Source organism: Gopherus evgoodei, chromosome 2 (assembly GCF_007399415.2).
Source record: "Gopherus evgoodei ecotype Sinaloan lineage chromosome 2, rGopEvg1_v1.p, whole genome shotgun sequence".
Classification (NCBI taxonomy): Eukaryota; Metazoa; Chordata; order Testudines; family Testudinidae; genus Gopherus; species Gopherus evgoodei.
The window spans coordinates 35,540,257-35,562,567 of NC_044323.1; the positions used below are offsets into that span (position 1 = coordinate 35,540,257).

At 44.6% G+C, this 22,311-nt stretch overlaps 1 protein-coding gene across 1 annotated transcript; it reads right to left on the bottom strand.

Moving 5' to 3' along the window:
- Positions 1–18,916: 18,916 nt before the first annotated feature.
- Positions 18,917–22,042, bottom strand: OTUD1 (OTU deubiquitinase 1). The gene has a single exon (XM_030550371.1). It carries the CDS (start codon positions 21,351–21,353, stop codon positions 20,118–20,120), a length of 1,236 nt encoding a protein of 411 aa, XP_030406231.1. The 5' UTR covers positions 21,354–22,042; the 3' UTR covers positions 18,917–20,117.
- Between the last annotated feature and the right edge of the window lie 269 nt (positions 22,043–22,311).

Here is a 22,311-nt window from a genome sequence, read left to right on the forward strand (position 1 = left end):
CCATGGTGGTGGACGAGCATCCGCCGAAATGCTGCCTAAATTCAACGGCAAGCAGTGTCATCCATGCCAAAATGCCACCGAATTTCGGCAACATTTCTGCAGATGCTCGTCCTCTGGCCAGTATGTGGGTGCACTGAGAAGCCCCTGTGGGCGCCATGGCACCCGCGGGCACCACATTGTGGATCCCTGACCTAGAGAGCCTCCTGAAGCATGGTGATCATTTTGATTTAAATGGACTTGAACTGTACGAAGAACTGAGTTGTTGCCACATGCAAAATCAGTGATGGACATTGTACAGTTTATTTATACCAGCAAACTTGCCACTCATATTCTACTGACAATTCCTGTAACAGTAGCATCAGGAGAATAGAGTTTCTCAAAACTAAAGCTCATTAAAAACTATCTGCACTCTACTATGAGTCAGGAACCTTGACTGGTCTTGCTATTCTTACAATCGAACAAGACATCACTTTGTCTTTGTCATACGATGACATTATTACTGATTTTGCAGCCAAAAAAGCCAGAAAGACTGCTTTTTAATTAAAAACTAATCCATGTTTCAATACCTCTTCATATAAATTTCAATAAAAGGTTGACAAATTTAAAAATATATTATTGCATCATTCTGTCAATCAGAATTTTTTCTATAGTGCGACTTTTTAGTGTTAGTTCATCAGTATTACAGTGTGCTTAATTAAGTTAAACTGGTTTTAGTAACATGCTGTGGCAAGTTTCCAATACTGTAAGCTTATGTTTGTGTTGCTAAGAGCAAAGACAGGCACAGGAGGCACCAGTTAATAATCCTGCCTAGGGCACCATAAATCCTAAGGACAGCCCTGATACCCTCCCACCAACAGCACAAGAAGAAGAACGCCACATGGACTCTTCCTGAGGGTCGAAATGACAGTCTGGACCTATACATTGAATGCTTCCGCCGACGTGCACAGGCAGAAATTGTGGAAAAACAACATTGCTTGCCTCATAACCTAAGTCGTGCAGAACGCAATGCCATTCACAGCCTCAGAAACCACCCTGACATTATCATCAAAGACGCTGATAAAGGAGGTGCTGTTGTCATCATGAACAGGTCTGACTACCAAAAGAAGGCCGCCAGACAACTCTCCAATACCAAATTCTACAGGCCACTTCCCTCAGTTCCCACTGAGGAATACACTAAGAAACTGCACCATCTACTCAGGATACTCCCCACACTAACACCGGAACAAATCAACCTACCCTTAGAGCCCTGACCAGGGTTATTCTATCTACTACCCAAGATCCACAAACCCGGAAATCGTGGATGCCCCATCATGTCGGATATTGGCACTCTCACTGAAGGACTGTCTGGATATGTGGACTCTCTACTCAGACCCTATGCCACCAGCACTCCCAGCTATCTCCGTGACACCACTGATTTCCTGAGGAAACTACAATGCATTGGTGACCTTCCAGAAAACGCCATCCTAGCCACCATGGATGTAGAGGTTCTTTACTCAAACATCCCACACACAGATGGAATACAAGCTGTCAGGAACAGTATCCCTGATGATGCCACAGCACAACTGGTTGCTGAGCTCTGTGCCTTTATCCTCACACACAACTATTTCAAATTTGATGACAATATATATCTCCAGATCAGTGGCACTGCTATGGGCGCCCGCATGGCCCCATAATATGCCAATATTTTTATGGCCGACCTGGAACACTTCCTCAGCTCTCATCCACTCATGCCCCTTCTCTACCTACGCTACATTGATGACATCTTCATCATCTGGACCCATGGAAAGGAGACTCTGGAAAAATTCCACCATGATTTCAACAGCTTCTACCCTATCATCAACCTCAGCCTGGACCAATCTACACAGGAGGTCCACTTCCTAGACACCATGGTGCAAATAAGTGATGGTCACATTAACACCACCATATACCGAAAACCTACCGACCGCTATGCCTACCTTCATACCTCCAGCTTCCATCCTGGGCACATCACACGATCCATTGTCTATAGCCAAGCACTGAGGTACAACCGCATTTGCTCTAAACCCTCAGACAGAGACCAACACCTACAAATCTCCACCAAGCTTCTCAAAACTACAATACCCGCATGAGGAAATAAGGAACAGATCACAGAGCCAGACATGTACCCAGAAGCCTCCTACTGCAAGACAAACCCAAGAAAAGAAACCAACAGGACTCCACTGGCCATCACATACAGTCCACAGCTAACCCCTCCAACGCATCATCAGGATCTACAACCCATCCTGGACAATGATCCTACACTTTCACAGGCCTTGGGTGGCAGGCCAGTCCTCGCCACAGACAGCCTGCCAACCTGAAACTATTTCTCACCAGTAACTGCACACCGCACCACAGTAACTCTAGCTCAGGAACCAATCCATGCAACAAACCTTGATGCCAACTCTGCCCACATATCTACACCAGCGACACCATCACAGGACCTAACCAGATCAGCCACACCATCACCGGTTCATTCATCTGCACATCCACCAATGTAATATACGCCATCATATGCCAGTAATTCCCCTCTGCTATGTACATCGGCCAGACTGGACAGTCTCTACGGAAAAGGATAAATGGACACAAATCAGATATTAGGAATGGCAAAATACAAAAACCTGTAGGAGAACACTTCAACCTCCCTGGCCACACTATAGCAGACCTTAAGGTGGCCATCCTGCAGCAAAAAAAAACTGCCCCTGGAAATTTCCACTACATGCATCCGACAAAGTGGGTATTCACCCATGAAAGCTCATGCTCCAAAACATCTGTTAGTCTATAAGATGCCACAGGATTCTTTGCTGCTTTCACAGATCCAGACTAACACGGCTACCCCTCTGATAAAAGATATCTTTTACACAGGTTAGCACACACACAAATATGTCTTAGGGAACTGAGTGGTTAAAAGAGGTTTCTAACCCTTTACATGAAATATGCAGACAGTACTATTAATTTCCTTAAGAAGCTACTGAATTCTTTCATCATAAGAATCTGTTAGCAGTGGCATTGATACTAACTTCAGAAATGATTCCTTCTTAAAACTGATGAGCTGCTCAACCACCCTAACCAAAAGACAGTTATGAAAAGGAAAGAGCAATATGGTACATACCAGTTGTACATTCTGCACACACGCGCTTTGAAAATTAAGCTATACTTCTGCCTGACATAAGTCTGCAGGGCAAGAAGAGTAATGAAAACATCAAAGACATTTACAAAACACAATAAACGTAACAAGTCTCAATCAATTTATGCATATTTCTAACACATTTATTTAAGACTGAATACTGTAAGAGAATCAAGAGGCTGAATAATTGGATAATAGTCAAGAAAGTTACAATATATTTATTCATTATATATTAATTATTAATATCTTGTGCCATCTATTAATTGGGGACCGTCCCTAGTGGAGAGTTCCAATTAAAAATCAATAGAACAATACAGCCTGAGGTATTTCAGTACAGATACATAAGTATGTATTTGCGTGATAGAACTGAAACTCAGGTGGCACTTCAGTGTAATTCACTTTCCCCTCTCCGTTCCAAAGACATTTTGTTAACGGTCATTCATTTACACATTGCTTAGGAAGACAAAGATCACTTCACTTCACATTCAACTCTTTTTCCCATTTACCGGGGTTGAAGGTGCCTACAATTCCTGTACCACTCCTTCTAGTCCATGGCATGGCTTCATAGATCTTGGAGTTGCAGGTCCTTTCTCTACAAAAAGACAGAGTCAGTCCATAATGTCCTCTATCTTCCACATTCTTTTTTGCTGTCCTCTTCCTGCCATGCTTTCTTTGCTGGTTGTTCTTCTCCCATTCTTATCACATGTCCAACCCACTTCAAACATGTGCTCTCCAGCCCATCACCGAGACTACCAAGTTTATCTTCCCTCTAATTTCTTCCATGTACACGCTGTCTACCCACTACTTGCCAGCCATTCTGCTCACCATATTATTTTCTACTTTCTGCATCTTGTTTTCTTCCATCTCTGTAAGACCCACCATTTCTAAGACATAGAGCAAGCAGGGACAAACATGCTCAGCATTGTGGAAGGGTACCTCCTTCGCCTCATCAGTCTCAGTGTTTCTCCCTACGGTGAAGAGGGTCTGGAGTAAATCAGAATGACTCCAGAGGATTTTTCTCTTCATTCTGGTTTATTTTTTTCCTATTTACATGGTGGGCCTCAGGGTAGGCCCAAGAAATTCCCTTAAGCAAAACAAAACAAAAACCCAAACTCACAACAGAAACACTTTTTCCTGCCCCCTCTCCAAGGCATTACCTTACTACACTACCTCATAGTTGCCAGTCCTTCCCCAAGCAGAACTTAGTTTGTTTTCCCTTTAGAGAAGGGAGAGCCTTCCACCCAATGGCAGCCTTTCCTGCCTGCTATCACTACCCCTACTGCAGCCTTTCTCCCCTTCTTCCTCTCTCTCAACAGAAGAAGGGTTTTTAAAGGTCACTGGCAGCCCTTACCTGGCCTCAGATGTCTCCAGTTAATCTGAAGTAGTAACCTTTTTTCAGCTCATAGGGAACAGGGCCTTCACCGTTCTAGGGCTGATATTATTGCCCTCCACCACGCTCTGATATCTGTCAGGACTGACTTCGCCACAGCCTACACCTTCCTTTCTGTTTGTTTCTTAAATGCCAGTCCCACAGCATTGCCTGCTCATCTTGTTCATTGCCATCCATGCACACTGGGCTCTTCTTTTCAGTTCTCCAGATCTCTCTCCCGGAAGCATTAAGTGTATTACCAAATACCAGATTTGTTCTGAATTTGCTCTCTCCTGAACTTTCAAACAGTTTTTCCACCGTCTCTACTTGCATAACTTCAGTTTTCTTTGTGTTTACCTTCAAACACTCGGATACACATATTTATCAATTCCTCTTTGATGTCGGCCAAAAGGGCCAGATCATCAGCATACTGTAGGAGGTACAAAGATAGTATATACGCTCTCTCCCTGGACAGCTCCTGGCCATTGAACTCCCCCTTCTCTCCTGAGAAGGGCTTTTTAACTGTTTACAGTGCTTTGATCTGTTAATTCCCAGCACTGGCAGAACAGCTGTGTGACTTCAGCCTGGGGCACTGGAAATATGCCATTGCCTAATTGTCCCAATGGTTTGCTGAAGGTTGCTTATCTAATACCTATTGTGTTTGTCTTCCTGCTTACTGTTCCCACAGACCCCATGAAGCTAGAACTATACAATCATACAGGAAATATACATATACACATACAATAACTTCACCTCACGGACCAAGTCACACATTGTTTAATAAAATACACATTCAGTATTCTTAGATTTTAGGCTACATGCCCACGACGCAAGGACTGGGCAATGCTGGTTCCTTAGTATGTGTTAGGCTCCTATCTGGCAAGTTGCTCTGTGCAGATGATTCCTGTGTCCATACAGAGCCCAAAATAGTGAGACCGTGTGTGCAGACCAGTGCTACCCTGCACTGAGAAGACTGCAGCTAGGGATCTTAGTTGTTTCTTTCCACAGAGAGTCTTAGGCCATGGCTACACTAGAGAGTTGCAGCGCTGGTGAGGGGATTACAGTGCTGCAACTTAGGATGTGGCCACACTTGCAAAGCACGGCCAGCGCTGCAACTCCCTGGTTGCAGCGCTGGCTGTACACCTGGTCAAGCCTCGGGTGTAGGGATTCCAGCGCTGGTGATCCAGCGCTGGTTAGCAAGTGTGGATTCCCACCAGCGCTTTTATTGACCTCCGGGGTATAAGGAAGTATCCCAGAATTCCTGTCCACAACAAACCGGAAGAAAGGGAGAGCTCGGAGTTCAGCCAAACTGCTTATTTAAAAAATAAACACAGCTCCTGTTTGCTGAGCGAGTGGAGGCAGGCAGGGGAATTACTTTGGAATGTTCACAGCTGTTTGCTTGAAGAGAGAAACAGCACTCTCACACAGCAGAGGGGGAGGGCGAAGTCCGTCTTGAGCAGTTGCTTATCTGGTCTGACGGGTATTTAAAAGTACATAATTTGCATTTAGTGAATGAGAGAGCAGTGGGGGAAGGGAGTTAGAACTTTTAAAATGATTGAAGGTAGGCACTGTGTGTCTTCCAGTCCTTAGAACTTGCAAGGCAGGGAGCTGAGAACAGTGTCAACTCCAAAAATCCAGTCTCTGTGTCTCCTCCACGTTCCCTGTCACATTCCACCCCACCCCCCTCTTTTGAAAAGCACGTTGCAGCCACTTGAATGCTGGGATAGCTGCCCACAATGCACCACTCCCAACAGCGCTGCAAGTGCTGCAAATGTGGCCACACTGCAGCGCTGGTAGCTGTCAGTGTGGCCACACTGCAGCGCTGGCCCTACACAGCTGTATGAACACAGCTGTAACTACCAGCGCTGCAAAACTGTAAGTGTAGACATGGCCTTATTCCTCTTTCTTACTGATGCAGCATAGCTAAAGAAGTGTAGGAAGAGCCTAGTAGTGAATTTGTAAGCTCCTTACAAAGAACAGAGCACTCAACAATAGAGGATAGTTGACTTGGCAGACAAGTTTTGTTTGTTTTTTTAAAGGAATAGCTGGTTCAGCAGTATTCATGCTCATAGCGCTAGTATTTTGCACTTCTGCAACTGCAGATTATGCTAAAGATTTAGACAAAGAAACAACTCAAACTAAAAAAAAAGTATTTAAAAATATTTATATTTCACCATCACAAAACAGCAACAGTCCAGAAAAACAACAACCCAGAAAAAATGGAGTCATTTCCCTACCTCATTGCAAGGCCCAGATGCTCCCTTTTCGTGTGTAGGGTTGAAGGGGGAAAAGGTGGGCATAAAGCCCCAAATACTGCAGAAGTAGACACTTTTCCATGTGGTCAGGGCTTCACAAGATTTGGAATATTTGATTTGCTATCTGCAATATGCTCCCTTCCAAGATCTCGTGGATTTACCATTGAAAAATAGGTGTAGAAATCAATGCATTGACTTCAGCTCTGCATCTGCACCTCTTAGGGTGAGAGTCTGTTCCGTACAGATGCAGCCAGGAAGGTCAACAAGAGAATAACTCTGATGGGAGAGCTCACTCAGCATCCTTGAAAGAAACTGGCTTCTTGTGCAGAAGCCACAGGATCTGCAAACTTTGTCTGTGAATCCTTGCTTTCAGAGGTCCAACACACATTTTTTTTTCTTTCATATTTTAATTAATTGTGGAAACATGAAATCAGGTATGCAAGAATGAAGACATTTTTAAAAGTTAAAGGGGTTTGGCTACAAGGTACTCACATAGTACTTTCCATTCAGGATTGCTTTGCTAAATATAAATCCTAATACTGCTGTTAATGTTTACCAGAAAATATACAGAGGCTAAATTAATGCTTCATTAGAAACTAACCTTTGAATTGTCTGATTTGGGTATGTCATAAACAGATAGCTAAGGGTTAATGTCTCTTTCACCTGAAGCACCTGACCAGAGGACCAATCAGGAAACCGGATTTTTTCAACTCTGGGTGGAGGGAAGTTTGTGTCTGAGTCTTTGTCTGCCTGCCTGCTTTCTCTGAGCTTTGGAGAAGTAGTTTCTGCTTTCTAATCTTCTGTTTCTAAGTGTAAGGACAAAGAGATCAGATAGTAAGTTATATGGTTTCTTTTCTTTGGTATTTGCATGAATATAAGTGCTGGAGTGCTTTGATTTGTATTCTTTTTGAATAAGGCTGTTTATTCAATATTCTTTTAAGCAATTGACCCTGTATTTTGTCACCTTAATACAGAGAGACCATTTGTATGTATTTTTCTTTCTTTTTATATAAAGCTTTCTTTTAAGACCTGTTGGAGTTTTTCTTTACTGGGAAATTTCAGGGAAATTGAGTCTGTACTCACCAGGGAATTGGTGGGAGGAAGAAATCAGGGGAGATCTGTGTGTGTTGGAATTGCCTGCCTGATTTTGCATTCCCTCTGGGTGAAGAGGAAAGTGCTTTTGTTTCCAGGACTGGAAACGGAGAGGGGGAATCACTCTGTTTGGATTCACAGAGCTTGTGTCTGTGTATCTCTCCAGGAGCACCTGGAGGGGGGAAGGGAAAAAAAGGATTATTTCCCTTTGTTGTGAGACTCAAGGGATTTGGGTCTTGGGGTCCCCAGGGAAGGTTTTTCCGGGGGACCAGAGTGCCCCAAAACACTCTAATTTTTTGGGTGGTGGCAGCAAGTACCAGGTCCAAGCTGGTAGCTAAGCTTGGAGGTTTTCATGCTAACCCCCATATTTTGGACGCTAAGGTCCAAATCTAGGACTAGAATTATGACAGGGTGCTTGATTTGCATCATTTCTGTATAGTTGAAAATAATAAGCACATGCATTAAAAACTCAGAAATTTAACTTTTCACATAGGTAAAGTTTCTAAAACTTGTTATGGGACTGACTCAAACTAAGATGGCCAGTAACATTCTTACTTGTGAAAAAAGTGGTTGATGCCTTAAGGAGAACTGTGACTAAAGTTACTTAATACAAAGAAAATGAAAATACAGTTATGATTGCAATGTCAAACCCACTAAACGCAGGGACTTCAAAGTTAAGGTTCCTTCAGCAACTACACTTTCACATTTTGCATGTATGCACTGTTTTCATTATTTGGTTACAAAATGTTGACATAATGTTTAGAAAATGTTACATATACACCTATGTTTTCACCAAACTTAACAGAACTAAGACCAAGTGTGGAAAAATTCAGCCTGAAAAGATTACAGTTGGTGGTAGTGGAATGGGATTTTGGATGCAAATGCTTTCTCAAGCTTAACTATTGTATTAACACAAGAAAATAATATATCATATGTTTTTCCATTTCTCTGTCCTCTGCTATCACTAAGGATGTTTGCATGGAAAATGGATCTTTTTGTACAAGTTGATCTGTTCTTGCTATTTATGCCTCACCTGGCCATTTCCTCTCCTATATCCTCTCTTGATTGGTCTGGAAACAATGACACCTAATATATATTATATTTCTGAAGATGGGGTTGCACAGTTCTAATTGAAGAATGAGTATATTATTAAGTCACCTTTGCAGCCATTCTCGAAGTCACCACTCTGGTAGCTGCAGCAGCTACTTCCCTTTAATGAACACCTTGGGGTTGTTAAGGGGAATGGATCATCAGCAGAAGCTAGGAGTATGGAGGTTGGAGATAGGACCAGTTGTGGTGGTTCCTCCTTTTGGAGCACAGAGTTCACCTTATTTTAATGAAAAACATATTAGACCTCTGCTAAAAGAAAAGTGCAGTTCTTGACCCAATCAATCTCCCTTCAAAACACCTCTTTTTGAAAAGTGAAGTTGTGATGAAAGAGCACTGGAAATAGTCCTTCTTTTGCCTTGCCCTGTTAGCCAGGGTTAGCAGTGTAGACTCACAGAGGATGTGCGATTGGCACTACTTTTACAAACCAGCTGGCCAGATCTGATGCTTCTGGTTTGAAATTAGAGTTTTTCTTCTCCTAGGTTGGGGTGGGCAAACTTTTTGGCCCGAGGGCCACCTCGGGCAAAAGAAATTGTATGGCAGGCCATGAATGCTCACAAAATTGGAGTTGAGGGTGGGGGAGGAATCTGGGCTCTGGGTTGGGTCTGGGAATGAGGAGTTTGGGGTGCAGGAGGGTGCTATGGGCTGGGACCAAGGGGTTCAGAGGGCGGGTGGGGATCAGGGTTGGGGCAGAGGTGTGGAAAGGAGTGAAGGTTATGGCTGGGGGTGCAGGCTCTGAGGTGGGGCTAGGGATGAAAGGTTTGGGGTGCAGGAGGGTGCACCAGGCTGGGATTGAGGGGTTTGGAGAGCAGGAAGGGGATCAGGGCTGGGGCAGGGGACTGGAGCATGGGGAGAGGCTCAGGGGTGCAGGCTTTGAGCGGCACTTACCTCTAGTGGTTCCCGGAAGCAGTGACATGTCCCTTCTCTGGCTCCTACACGGAGGCGGAGGTGCGGCCAAGTGGCTCTGCACGCTGCTCCATCCACAGGCTCCGCCCCTTCAGCTCCTATTGGAGCACTGGAGGGGGCCATTGGAGCACATAGGAGCCAGAGTGGGGCCATGCTGTGGCTTCCGGGAGTCGCGTGGTGCGGGCCCAGACCCAGCACCCCGGCCAGAGCAGGGCCGATCCATGTGGTATGGCCCTTGACCCAGTGCCCTGGCTGGAGCAGGGCCAAGCTGTGTGGTGTGCCTCACAGGCCAGCTTAAAACGGCTCGTGGGCCAGATCTGGCCCACAGGCCGTAGTTTGCCCACCGCTGTCCTAAGTGGACTGCCTGCTATGGCTCAACAAAGGCATAAAGAGGTGAAATATCCTGCCCAAGGTCATCCAGCAGAGCCTGGAATAGAGCTCAGGTCTCCCACATCCCAGATTTCTACCTGCTCTGCTCTGCCAGAGAAATTGGGCAACTCTCACCTTTTCATGTTCTGTATGTATATATATCTCCTCATTATAGTTCCATTCTATGTGGTCCGATGAAGTGGGATGTAGCACACAAAAGTTTATGCTCAGATAAATTTGTTAGTCTCTAAGGTGCCACAAATACTCCTGTTCTTTTAGTCATAGGGATGTGTTCAAAGAGATTGTTGTTTGTCATTTTCCTTTTTTGTATATATCCCAATCATTAATCTAGGAACTTAAAAAGTTTAAATAAAATGGCTTTAGCTGAGGTACAATTAACAGAACAGATAAACTCAAATATCCTGTTTTCAGGCAAATTACAAAATATGATAAGAGAAATACAAGAGACAAAGGGAAATTTGTCAGCTAAAACACTACACATGAGCTATAAACGTTCCTATAATCTTCATGTTACCTAACTTTTAATACCCTTTATTTTACTGTACCGTCCCTATTCTTCATTATTAATTCAATTTTTTTGTAAATAGTAAAGACCCCACACAGTCAACTACATCTTTTAGTACTAGGTACAATCTGCTGAGAAAGAATGGCATAACAGAAAGAGTTACGATATTTGTGGTAATTAATCATACTTTAGTGTAGTCACTCTGAAGCTCTCATAGGATTCAACTGAAAGGGGTTAGCTTAAGTTACAAAGCTAACTTTAAGTTTAGTCAACTTCAAAAAAATACATTGGAAGTATTTTCAGGTACTACACTTGCCACAACTTCTTCTGCCAATTGGGATTGTGCAGTCACAGAAGACTATTAGGAATTATGATTACTCTTGGGACGAGTTTGTACCAAAGAAATCACTCTTTATAAGAATCACTATCAGAAAGAAACAGTTTGAATAAATTTTTGCTTTTCATCTAATATGCTGAGAAATGATAAGCTAGAGATATCTGGAAGTCTCAAACCAATTAAGTATATTTTATTAATCTTATTTGTATTACTGTTGTGTGTTGAAACCCCGATCAGGGTTGATGTTCAGTTGTGCTAGATGCCATGCATAAAGAATCCTTTGCTCCTAGGAGTTTCTCATCCTTTCTGAAAGGATGCAGTTGTAGTGCTTTGTTGGTTATGAAACTACAGTTTAAAAAAAAAGAGTCTTACTCAACAGGAATTGAGTCAAACTCTACTTTCCATTACACCAGTACAAAGCTATTAACATTTCTGCAAGTGATTTTTGCTCTAAGTGATCTTTAGCCAGGGTGGAGAAAGAAGTGAGATGACAATCAACTCAGCCCTGGCTGACAACAGCAGACTTCTTCATTCTCTATCAAATTATCAGGCTTAGTCCTCTTGACCCTGACCCAATCTCTACAAGTAGCAATATGGCTCATAATTCAGTGTACAAGAATCACTTAAATTTTAACAATAAACCGAGAACTTTGCTAATTCCTTCAGATTGGCAGGCTCTGTATTACATTTACTGATGTAACTCTCTTCCAAAACAAAACAACTTTCGCAATTGCCCTATTTTGGGCACCGCCTCTACCCCGCCTCCCCATGGTAAGCAGCACAACAGCTCTGTCAACTTCTAAATTATATGAGATGGTGAATTTAACTTAGCAAACATTTAAATGACTAAGAGTCCTATATGGAATTTGGTAGGATGACCAGTTTGACAGAATTTTTCTTTCAATCCTAGCTTGAGGTGTAAAATGTAAGAACAGGCAGTTCCTCCTGGATGTACACTAATTCAGTGCAGTAGAAATTTAAAGGAAAGGTGAACAATTCATGTAAACACATGAGTTGGTTATCTTTTAATCATTATATAAAGACAACCTTTATAAAAATAAGTTTTGATCCTTTTTTATACATTTATATACAAAGGAATATCTATTGTCATTCCAGAGATAATTGTGTATTAGTTCCAAAAGTTCCTATGTAAAAGAGTGAATGTTATCAGTCACAGGAAAAGTAAGGGCTACTCTTGGACATATTAAGTAGGCAAACCATAGTAAATTCTAAACCCCACCCAGAGCAGGCATCTGGACCCAGACATTTGGCTGTCCTACATTACTGGTTAAGTGTAAAGGTGAAAAATGAAGAGAACTACATGCAGCAAAAACACAAACATGCCCAAGAATGGTATCTGATCCTTTGTGTATGTAGAAAGAAGATGATCCAGATAATGATGTATTTGGATGAAGTTGGCTGGTAGTCCTAAATTAAAAACATTAAAAGAACAAAAGTTAAAAACATTTAATATCTCCTAATTTATTGGAGCATCCGTAAATTACAACAGTATTTTTTTTAATCTAATCCATGTACATTATTTTTATTGAGTGAAGCAGGCACATCACATAATTTGACGTAAACAACATTTCTCCTACTCCTAAAAGTAAAGTGGAAAAAATTAACTGTTTCAACATTTGTCTTTACTGTGCCCTGTGTTGTCACAATCTGTAGAGTAAGCTATGCTCTAGGGGAGGGGATTTTCAATGGGACTTATGCTTCTAAGTCATAGAGTTTTGAAAATCCCACCCTAAATTATTTCTAGCCAATAATAAAATACAGGACATTTTGTACAAACATCCATCTTCAGGAAAACATGCATATATGCACACACTCCTCCCCCCACAAGATATCATATACACTCTGCCTCTATTGTAAGTCATGAAAGAGAGGCTATTCTGCAATTATGGGTCGGAAGTGTTAAATTCAAGGTACAAGAAAAATAAGAGGGTGTAAAGGTATCAAAATATTTTCCACAGAGAGTAAGCTCAGGGCCGGGCACTTCCATTTAGGTGACCTTAGGCAATCACCTAGGGCGCCAGGATTATTGGGGGCGGCATTTTCCCGGGGGGGCGGCAGGCGGCTCCGGTTGACCTGCCGCAGGCGTGCCTGCGGAGGGTCCGCTGGTCCCACGGCTCTGGTGGACCTGCCGCAGGTGTTCTTGCGGACGGTCCGCTGATCCTGCGGCTCCAGTGGACCTTCTGCAGGCACGCCTGTGGCAGCTCCACCAGAGCTGCAGGACCAGCGGACCCTCCGCAGGAATGCCTACGGCAGGTCCACGGGAGCCGCGGGAGCAGCACGCGGGGCAGAGAAATGGCCGTGCGCCTAGGGCGCCAAAAACACTGGCGCCGGTTCTGAGTAAGCTTGCACACTATGGGGCACTGGACTTGCATTAGCTTTAGTTCCTAAAGCAAGTCGCCTCTGCCTGAGTGTTTCTTTAGCAACATAGCACAAATACTCATAATTAATTACCTTTTCAAAGTTACACAAGTTGCTTATAGCAACCCTATATCTAGGTTACCTAACACTTTTTTCAAGAAGCTCTCACACTATCAGTCCTTGCAAGAGGACTTTGATAGTCAGTAGGATGGGCTCCATGGTCTAGAGCAGAGGTTCTCAAACTGGGAGGAACAGAATGTTTTCAGGGTGGGGGGTGTGAGAAGCTTGAGAGGAAAAAAAACTTACTGTATACATTTTACACACAGCAATGAATAACTAGTAAAGCGGATTCCTCCAGACATATCAGGTCCTCCGATGGCACTGTGCATTATGACAGATTTCGAAGATTGCACAGCATTATAAAAAGTCATTGACATCTGTACATTAATCTGTTTGCTGCAATGCACTGTGCACTTTAATTGTAAGCATGCACCACAATTGCAGTTTTGCTTTTGCTCTTATTACAATGGATTGTTGGCTTATTCGTGCAACAGAAAAAAAAAATTAAGCGAAAAACAAAGAAGCCAAAACTGATTTAAGTGAAGCACCCATTTCCCTTCTATCAAATGATTTAATCAGGAAAGTTGACAGCATGCCAAAATAACAACTGAACACAAACAGTAATGAGCTGGGCCTACACCACACTAAAGCAGCCTGCAGCAGCAGCACGTGCTGTCCTGATCATCACACAGGGCAGAAATGCCCGCACTTCCAGGAGTGGGAGGGGGAGAGAAAGAGCTGTGCCTCTGTAGGAGCAAGATTTCATAATTGTACTATGAGAATTAATGTATGATTTGAGTTAATCCTGCCAGCCACCCTTTTTGAATAGCAAAAAGGAATTGCAGACCAGAATAATCCTTATGACTGATTATGGTCACCCTTTTGTTTTAGGATAAGTTATGTCTACTATGAGTTCCTATATGTATTACAAATTAGACACTCTAGTTAAATATACATTTCTTTGGAAAAAGGTTTAGAAAGAAAGAGACAGGATCTTGTATTGTGTCTATGTTAAGGAGATTAGAGGAATGTTGCGGGCCTGAAGCTCCAATGTGAATTGTTTTAGTTATAAGATTTAGAAAGGCTTGATTTACAGGCTTGATTTATATCCTGCTGAATATAAAATACTGCTGTCTGTATACTTTTGAAGGTTAAAGAGATTGTTTGTGTGAATGAGAAATGCATGCCATGCATCAGGAAAAGAAGGTGTGAAAGCCATCACAAATGTCCATTTAGTTAAGAAAAAGTGAGAGACTTGGAAAGACCATGAGACAATTAGAAAACATCCATTGTATCCGGGAAACATGTTAGCAGCATTGACGACCTCAGAGGTGAGTCAGGCATCCCCGAAGGCGAGACAACAGATAGGAGATAAGGATGGAAGCCCAACAATAACCGTCAAATGATAACAGCAGAAAACCCCAAGATTAACACCACTTAAGGACTAATGATTACAGAATGACATTGCAAAATGCATGGACTCAAATGGGAATTTACAACTATAAAGCTGGGGTGTTTTGCCATGGAACTGTGGGTTCAGTCCTGGAAAGTCTTGCAGCATCGGATCGCAACCAACAGAACCCAGCTCCTTACTTGTGCTCAAACTAACTGGCCATTAGATTGACTTGAGCTGCAACAGACTATAAACATCAACTGGCAGGAGAGAGAGAGAGAGAGAGAGTGTGTGTAAAAAGCATATGCTAACTGTTGTATTTTCAATAAATGCGGCATATTTGCCTTTCTCCTCTTGAAAAGATCCGGTGTGCTTTGTATAGCATAACACTTTCCACCCCCCAGATCCAGCATATAGCCCCTGTTGTCCATCTCCAACTCTGGCATAACAACACTTTCTCTTGTTCCCAACTAATGTAGCTCATGCTGTATGGCAGTGGTTCTCAAACTTTGGTACTGGTGACCCCTTTCACATAGCAAACCTCTGAGTGCAATCCCCTTATAAATTATAAATTAAAAACACGTAATATATTTAACATAATATATTAAACATCATTATAAATGCTGGACGCCAAGCAGGGCTTGGGGTGAAGCCTGACAGCTCGTGACCCTCCAGGTAATAACCTTGTGACCCCCTGAGGGGTCTCAACCCCCAGTTTGAAAACCTCTGCTGTACAGCAATACTGAAGGTTTAGGCCAAAAGCCTTACTGATGTTGCAAGATAAGGGAGCTGGCATAGCTGTACAAGTACTTTGAAATAAATTAGCAAAATAATTGAAAATGGTGTGATTATATTGTTAGTGTTTCTGTGTTATTTTGACAATTAAAATATGCAGAACTTTGCAGAATGTTAAATTTTTTGGTGCAGAATTCCCTCAAGAGTACCAGGGTTCTGTGTGACACAATCTGGGTGCGGGCAACTCCTAGGAGGTTCTGGGTGCAGTAGGGAATCTGGATGCACAGGTCTCAATGTGGAGTTTGGGTTCAGGGGGAATGGGACTCTCCAAGGGAGTCCAGGTTTAGGTGGTGAGAGCTCGGTGAGAGGAGCTTGGGGGGGTCAAGATGCAGCTGGTTGGGGCTCACTGGGGTAGGGTGGGGCTCCAGGTAAGGGGGATCCTGATGCAGGGATTGAGGGTTTGGGGAGCTTGGTGAGGGGGGGTCTGGGTGCAGGAGACTCCTGATGCAGAGGAGGCTTGGTAGAGGGGATTCTGGGTGCATGGGTGGGGGAAGGGATCACTGTACAGAAAGCAGCTCCCCCTGTCTGCCCAACCCCCACTGACCCTCACCCCCAAGAGCAATACACAGCTTCCTGCAGCCAGGGGAAGTTTCTGGGGCTTGATCTGACCCAACTCCAGCAGTTCCGTACCGGGAAGGGGGAGGGGAACTCCATCTCCATGCTCATCCCACCCCAGCTGGGACTCAGGTGCCTGAGTGGCTAGGGCATCCGCAAGTTATTTACCTCTTCCTCTTCCTCTTCCCTCCCGCCTAAACAGATGGATCTGAGCTGCCAGGGAGGGATGACTGAGTACTGGTGCAGCTTCTCTTTGCTTCCCCTGAGAAACCATTGTCTGCAAGGCAGCAAAGAAAAGCTGTGGGGTCATTTTTCTGCTGTATTGCAGTAGCACAAAATATCCCCAGGTGGAGTAGTGAATCATTAGGGCGACCAGATAGCAAGTGTGAAAAATCAGGGGGGGCACATAATTGGCACCTATATAAGAAAAGAAAAAGCCCCAAATATTGGGACTGTCCCTATGAATTACAGAATTTCCAGTGTATATTATGTGATGTGAGTATGGTCTTCTTTCAGTAGATATGCTATACTCAGTTTAAAAACAGACTACAAATTAGAAGTGAACCAGGTCCTGAAACAGAAAAGCCACTTTTGTTTTTTCATTCATTACTACATATAATACACATTTTATGAAAAATTAAGTATTATTAAAGAGTCTGAACTGAGAAGTTTCTCTTCTTTTAACTGTTCACAATTTAAGTCCCACCTCAAAGATATTTTGGAGTTACAATATTCTGACTATATTACATCTGACAAGTGTGGTCCTTTTAAATATACTAACACATATTTTGCTGCTAATCACTTTGGTAGCTATTAAAAATGCCACTCACAAAGTCCCTGGGGTGATCCCCCAATGCCAAAGTTGATCCAATGCCTTCTTTTGTGCCCTCATTACCGACAAACTAATCACAAACCCTTGTAATTAGGGCACAGAAAAGTACAAACAAAGACTACTAGAGCCCATCATGGATACAAAGTTCATATCCATGGATGCGGATATCAAGGGAATTAAAGCGGATTATGTGGAGCTACAGGGCTCTACCAGGAACAGCAGCAGTATGTTGGACCACTGGTCACATGAGCCAGCACCCAGTCTGGGCAACTTCTTCAACATGGCTGTACACACCCAGCCCTGTCCACTGGGACAGGCACCAGGCTCACCAGCAGCTCTCCCTGGTCACGCTTGTGGGTGCAAGCAGCTTGTGTGCTCCCAGCCAGGAGATGCAGATTGCTGCATGGATTAACTGCATATTAGCTGGGTTGCACCCAATAGGCATTTGCCCTCCCTAAATTATTGGTGATGTTACATAAAGATGTGAGTGCGAAATGAGAACAACAGTCAGTTGACTCAGGACTCAGCTTTAACAGTACAAACTTGTGTCTATTAGGGGTGTGAAGAGGTGTGATCCCTGACTGACATAACGTGGCGGTAAAAGCCCCTAGTGTAGATATAGCTATACAGCAGTACCTCAAAGATATGAACTCGAGTTATGGGCTGACCGATCAACCAGACAGCAAGTGAAATCAGAAGTAACCAATCAAGCAGCAGCAGAGACAAAACCAAAACAACCCAAACACCCCAATAGTTGATCATTCTCTGTGTGAGCATTAGCAGCTGTTTACCATAATTTAGAAAATCATTTAGATACCTGGTAATGAACTACTCAATATTTGGGTCCTTAAAGTTTACTAGGGAAAAGTAGATAAGATGGCAATCATTCTTACATCTTAATGTTTTGTTTCTTTTAAATGTGTGTGTATATTTTTGCCTTAAGCTTACTTATCTCAGAATTCTATCTCCTTACAGGAGATTCAAATAAAGTCTATGATTAACACAAGTGGACTGGCATCTACTGGTAGAATTCCAATCTTGTTCATCAACTCACAGAAGTTAGTCAGTCTACATTACAGTGTCACAGTTGTAAAAAGCACAAAAGCCACAGAATTGCAGAGTATAGAATAGTACCCACTGGGTATGTCTATACTGCAATAAGACACCTGTGGCTAGCCTGGCTCAGCTGACTCGGGCTCCACAGGGCTCAGGCTATAAAATTGTAGTGTAGCTGTTCAGGCTTGGGCCAGAGCCCAGCTTCTGAGTTGCTGTTAAGAGGAGAGTCTCAGAGCCCAAAGATCTACACTGCAATTTTACAGCCCCATGAGCCCAAGTCAGCTGACTCAGACCAACTGCAGGTGGTGTTTTATTGCAGTGTAGACATACCCAATGTTACTTGCTACTGATCCTGCCGCAGTTTTTCCGACTTGAACCATTTCATATCTCAATTCTAGTCTTATTCAGACACTTATTTGATGTGCTACAGTTACTAAGAATTGACTTCTAGTATTATTGGCTATATACACTAAGCTATCAGCAACAGCATACAAAAAAAATTGGCTAATAAGATTTGTAGCATACATCATAATTACTGGAGTTTGAAAAGCTTAAGCTATTTATACAAAAAGTTTTATTAACCTGCAGATCCAGTATTTTTGCATACCCCTCCAAAGACCAGAATCTTTGTAGTCATTTTGTCTCCCTTCCTGCCATGTGACTGTGGGAGACAAATCAATCCTCTACAGACAAACAAACAAAGAGCACTGTGCAACTCTTAAGAATTTAAAAGAAAAACCAAATAAAATTATACACTTTATTCATTCCATTTTAGCTAATATTCCTATTATACAAGTACAGTAGTAATTCAAAAAAATCACAAAATATTACAAAATAAAAAAGTACAAACTGCATTACTTAATAAATATGTCTAACAAATTAAAGTTAACAGGAGATTAAAGAAGATAGCTCTCAGGTTGAAAACATTTAATGTTTGACCCAGCAAACCATACAAGTCTCGGTTTAAATACTTTTTACATAATATAGGACAGTGCATTATATTCTTGATTAGAAAACATCATCATCAAAAGGAGTAAAATGTTGTGATAACAGCCTGCTGATGCAATGCAAGTGCCATGGGGCACAGAAAAGGCATTAAAAAAAAAACAACTCAGAAACCCAAATACTGAGGTACAGCCAATTCTTGCCAAAACTACAAACTATTATCTTATCACAACATTCTACATTAAATTTCTATTATTACAGTCGAATAAAATATAAATGGAACAATGGGTGAGTCACCCAGGCAACCGAGCCCAATTTACTCTAAACAGTAATTAAACACAGAAGAGTCACAATTGCTCCCTGTACCATTCATGAATAGCTACATTCCAACGGGCTTATAAGACTTGTTCTGTGCTTGAAGCAATCAAAAAACTTTTTGAAGTAGCTATTTAAAAGTTTTCTGCACTTTTATGCAAACCATTGTTTAGCTAAAGTTTATTAACTTTCCATCAATCAGGGGAAGCTGGTCCAGCTAGCATTCAAACTGGCTGACATCAATTTCATTTGGTAGTTTAAGTTGTATGGGTCAAATCACAGAAAAACAATTGTTATATCATAAACCTTATTTACAAAATAAACCTCTTACAAACTTTTCTGGCTGCACAGCTGAAAGCCAGAGGCCAACATGAGATGTAGGAGATGGAGGTAACAGTTTAAAAAAAATAATGTGCAAAAAATACATTCTTCTAGAAAATAGAGAACTGGGGGAAAACCACATACATGGAGAATCCGCTTCCAAATAATCCAGGGCTAACTTTATACAAGAGAATATTACAAATACAAGTTTGGATTTGTCACCCCCCCCAGTTTAATATTGTAGGGATGCTCCTCAGTCTAGGGCACCGTTGCTTATGAAGGATTAAGGCATCACCACCATGACCGGTGCAAACTCTCTCTCTTGACCTGGAGTAGGGCTTTGAGCCTCTAGACTAGGCAGTCTCAGGAGCAAGTGTTCTGCTCGATGTACATCTTAGACAGTGACATGGCCATGGATTTGGCAAGCTCCTCGTCCCGCCTCCGCTGCACCTGAGTCTGTCTGCACCAGGCCTCGTACTCCGGGTTGGGACACGCACAGTCCAGCACAGCGTCGTAGTGCCCATTGCTGAGCCAGCTCAGCCAGATGCTGGGCCGGCCCGGGTCCTCAGGGCCCAGGTAGTGGGCCATGGTGGAGACGGTGGGGCTCTCTGGCCTGCCGCCCGTGGTGAGGTGAATGTTTACGTTCAGCATCTGCCCCATGGCCAGGAGCTCAGGGTAGCCAGCCCAAGCGCCGTCCTGGGCGGCGCCGATGAGAAACTCGCCCACATCGCCCTCGATGATGGGGCTGAAATGGTGCAGGTGGTCGGCGATGTAGTGCACAGTCTGCTCGCGGAGCTCGCTGTGCAGCCGCTGGTCCCCGTACACGGCCTTGCAGATGGCGCGGTACAGGCAGTTTCCATCAGGGATGATGTGGAAGCGGAACCGGCCCTTGTGCCGCAGGTATTTGTCCTGCTTCTCCACCTCGGCCAGGTAGAGAGCCAGCTTCTCACTCCGCTCCGGCCCCCTCCTCGGCCCGGGGCCCTCCTCCTCCGCTAGCGGGGAGCAGGGCAGGGCCTGGCCGCTGCTCTGCTCGCCGCCGCCGCAGGTGGCGGCCGGGCCGGGCTGGGCGCTGGCCGCCGCCTGCAGAGCCTGGCAGTGCTCGCTGAGGCGGAGGCTGTGGTTGCTGGGCTCCTCCGGGCGGTGCGGGGCTGCGGCGGCCTCGGCGTCCCCGCCGGCTTGTCTCATGCTCTCCAGGATGCCCTCGAGCCAGGCTCGGCTCTGCGGAGAGGCCGGGGCCAGCTCCACGGAGGGCTCGGGGCGCTGCACGATGCGGATGGGCACGATCCTCTCCAGCGGCCTCCTGCGGCTCACGGTGATCTGCGCGCTGGAGCTGTACTGCGGGGCCGCCGCCGGCCCGCCCGGCATCAGCTCCAGGCAGGAGGAGAAGGCAGTCATGGCGGCACCGCTGCCTCCGGGCACCAGGCTCTCCTTAGCGGGGCTCTCGGCGGCCGGGCTCTGACCCGCGGCGCTCGCTGCGTCCGGAGCGGGGGGCACCGCCGGCAGGGAGACCTTGAACACGCCCGCCCCGCCTGCTGCTGCTGCCGCCGCCGCCGCCCCCGATGCCGGGTAGTGGGTGATCACAGAGCTGTAAAGCTGCATCCTCAGCCCCCCGCGGGCGGCCTTTTATAGGCGGGGCCAGGGCGGGGAGCGCCCGCGCTCGGGCAGCCGGAGAGGATGAGCCGCCCGGGTAAAAATAAACAGGGGCATCACCCCGCCCGCGGTGCGGCGGCAGGGCGGCAATTCCTGCTGCGCCACAACTGTGGGCGGAACCCGCTCGCTAGCCCGCGCGCGGCCCTTCTGGAAGCTGCTGGGCCGCAGCGGGCGGGGCTGCTGGGCCTTGTTTACCTCACTGGGCACGTTGGAATGCGGAGGGCGGGGCCTGGTGGCGTCCCCTCTGTGACGTCACCGAGCGCCGCCGCGGAAAGGGAGGCTACCCCGTCCCCCCAGAGCCCGGCAGCAGTTCTAGGGCTGTGCAGTGTATTGGCCGTGAGGCCATGCAGGTCTGCGAGGCAGAGATGTGTGTGTGTGTCAGTGTTACCACAGCACTCCCAGGCCCGGCCCCTGCCCACCGGCCTTGCTAGCAGTTACTGCTACAGTCACATGTCCTGGTCATTCCCCTTCTCCCCCGTTAATGGTAAAACAGGCCCCTGATCCTGGAAAATGACATTGGAGGTGACAGTGTCTCTCTAGCTCCATTGAAACATACAGAACAAGGTGTGTGATGTTATTGATATAAACTGGGACCATATAGAACACGGTTTGCATATAGAACCAAGGTCCTGTAGTGGCACCACATCTCATGTAAAGGGGGTCATATAAGGTGTCTAAGACCAGGTTATGGGTTTCTGGTTATGATTATGCTGTCTGTATGTTTGTATTATTTTGTAGTTGAAGTTATGAGTATTGTCTGTACGCTGTCCGTATTTCAAATTTGTGCTGTAGTTCTGGGAAAAATCCCAGATGAGTTGGTCTTAGCTCTGCCTAGCCTGCTTGATGGCCCATTAAAGACCATCAGCTACATAATTGACCCATTGAGAGGCAGCAGATACAGCTTGTA

What these genes read in the sequence shown, in the direction of transcription:
- OTUD1 (XM_030550371.1), bottom strand. Translation starts at nt 21,353, where the DNA reads ATGCAGCTTTACAGCTCTGTGATCACCCACTACCCGGCATCGGGGGCG.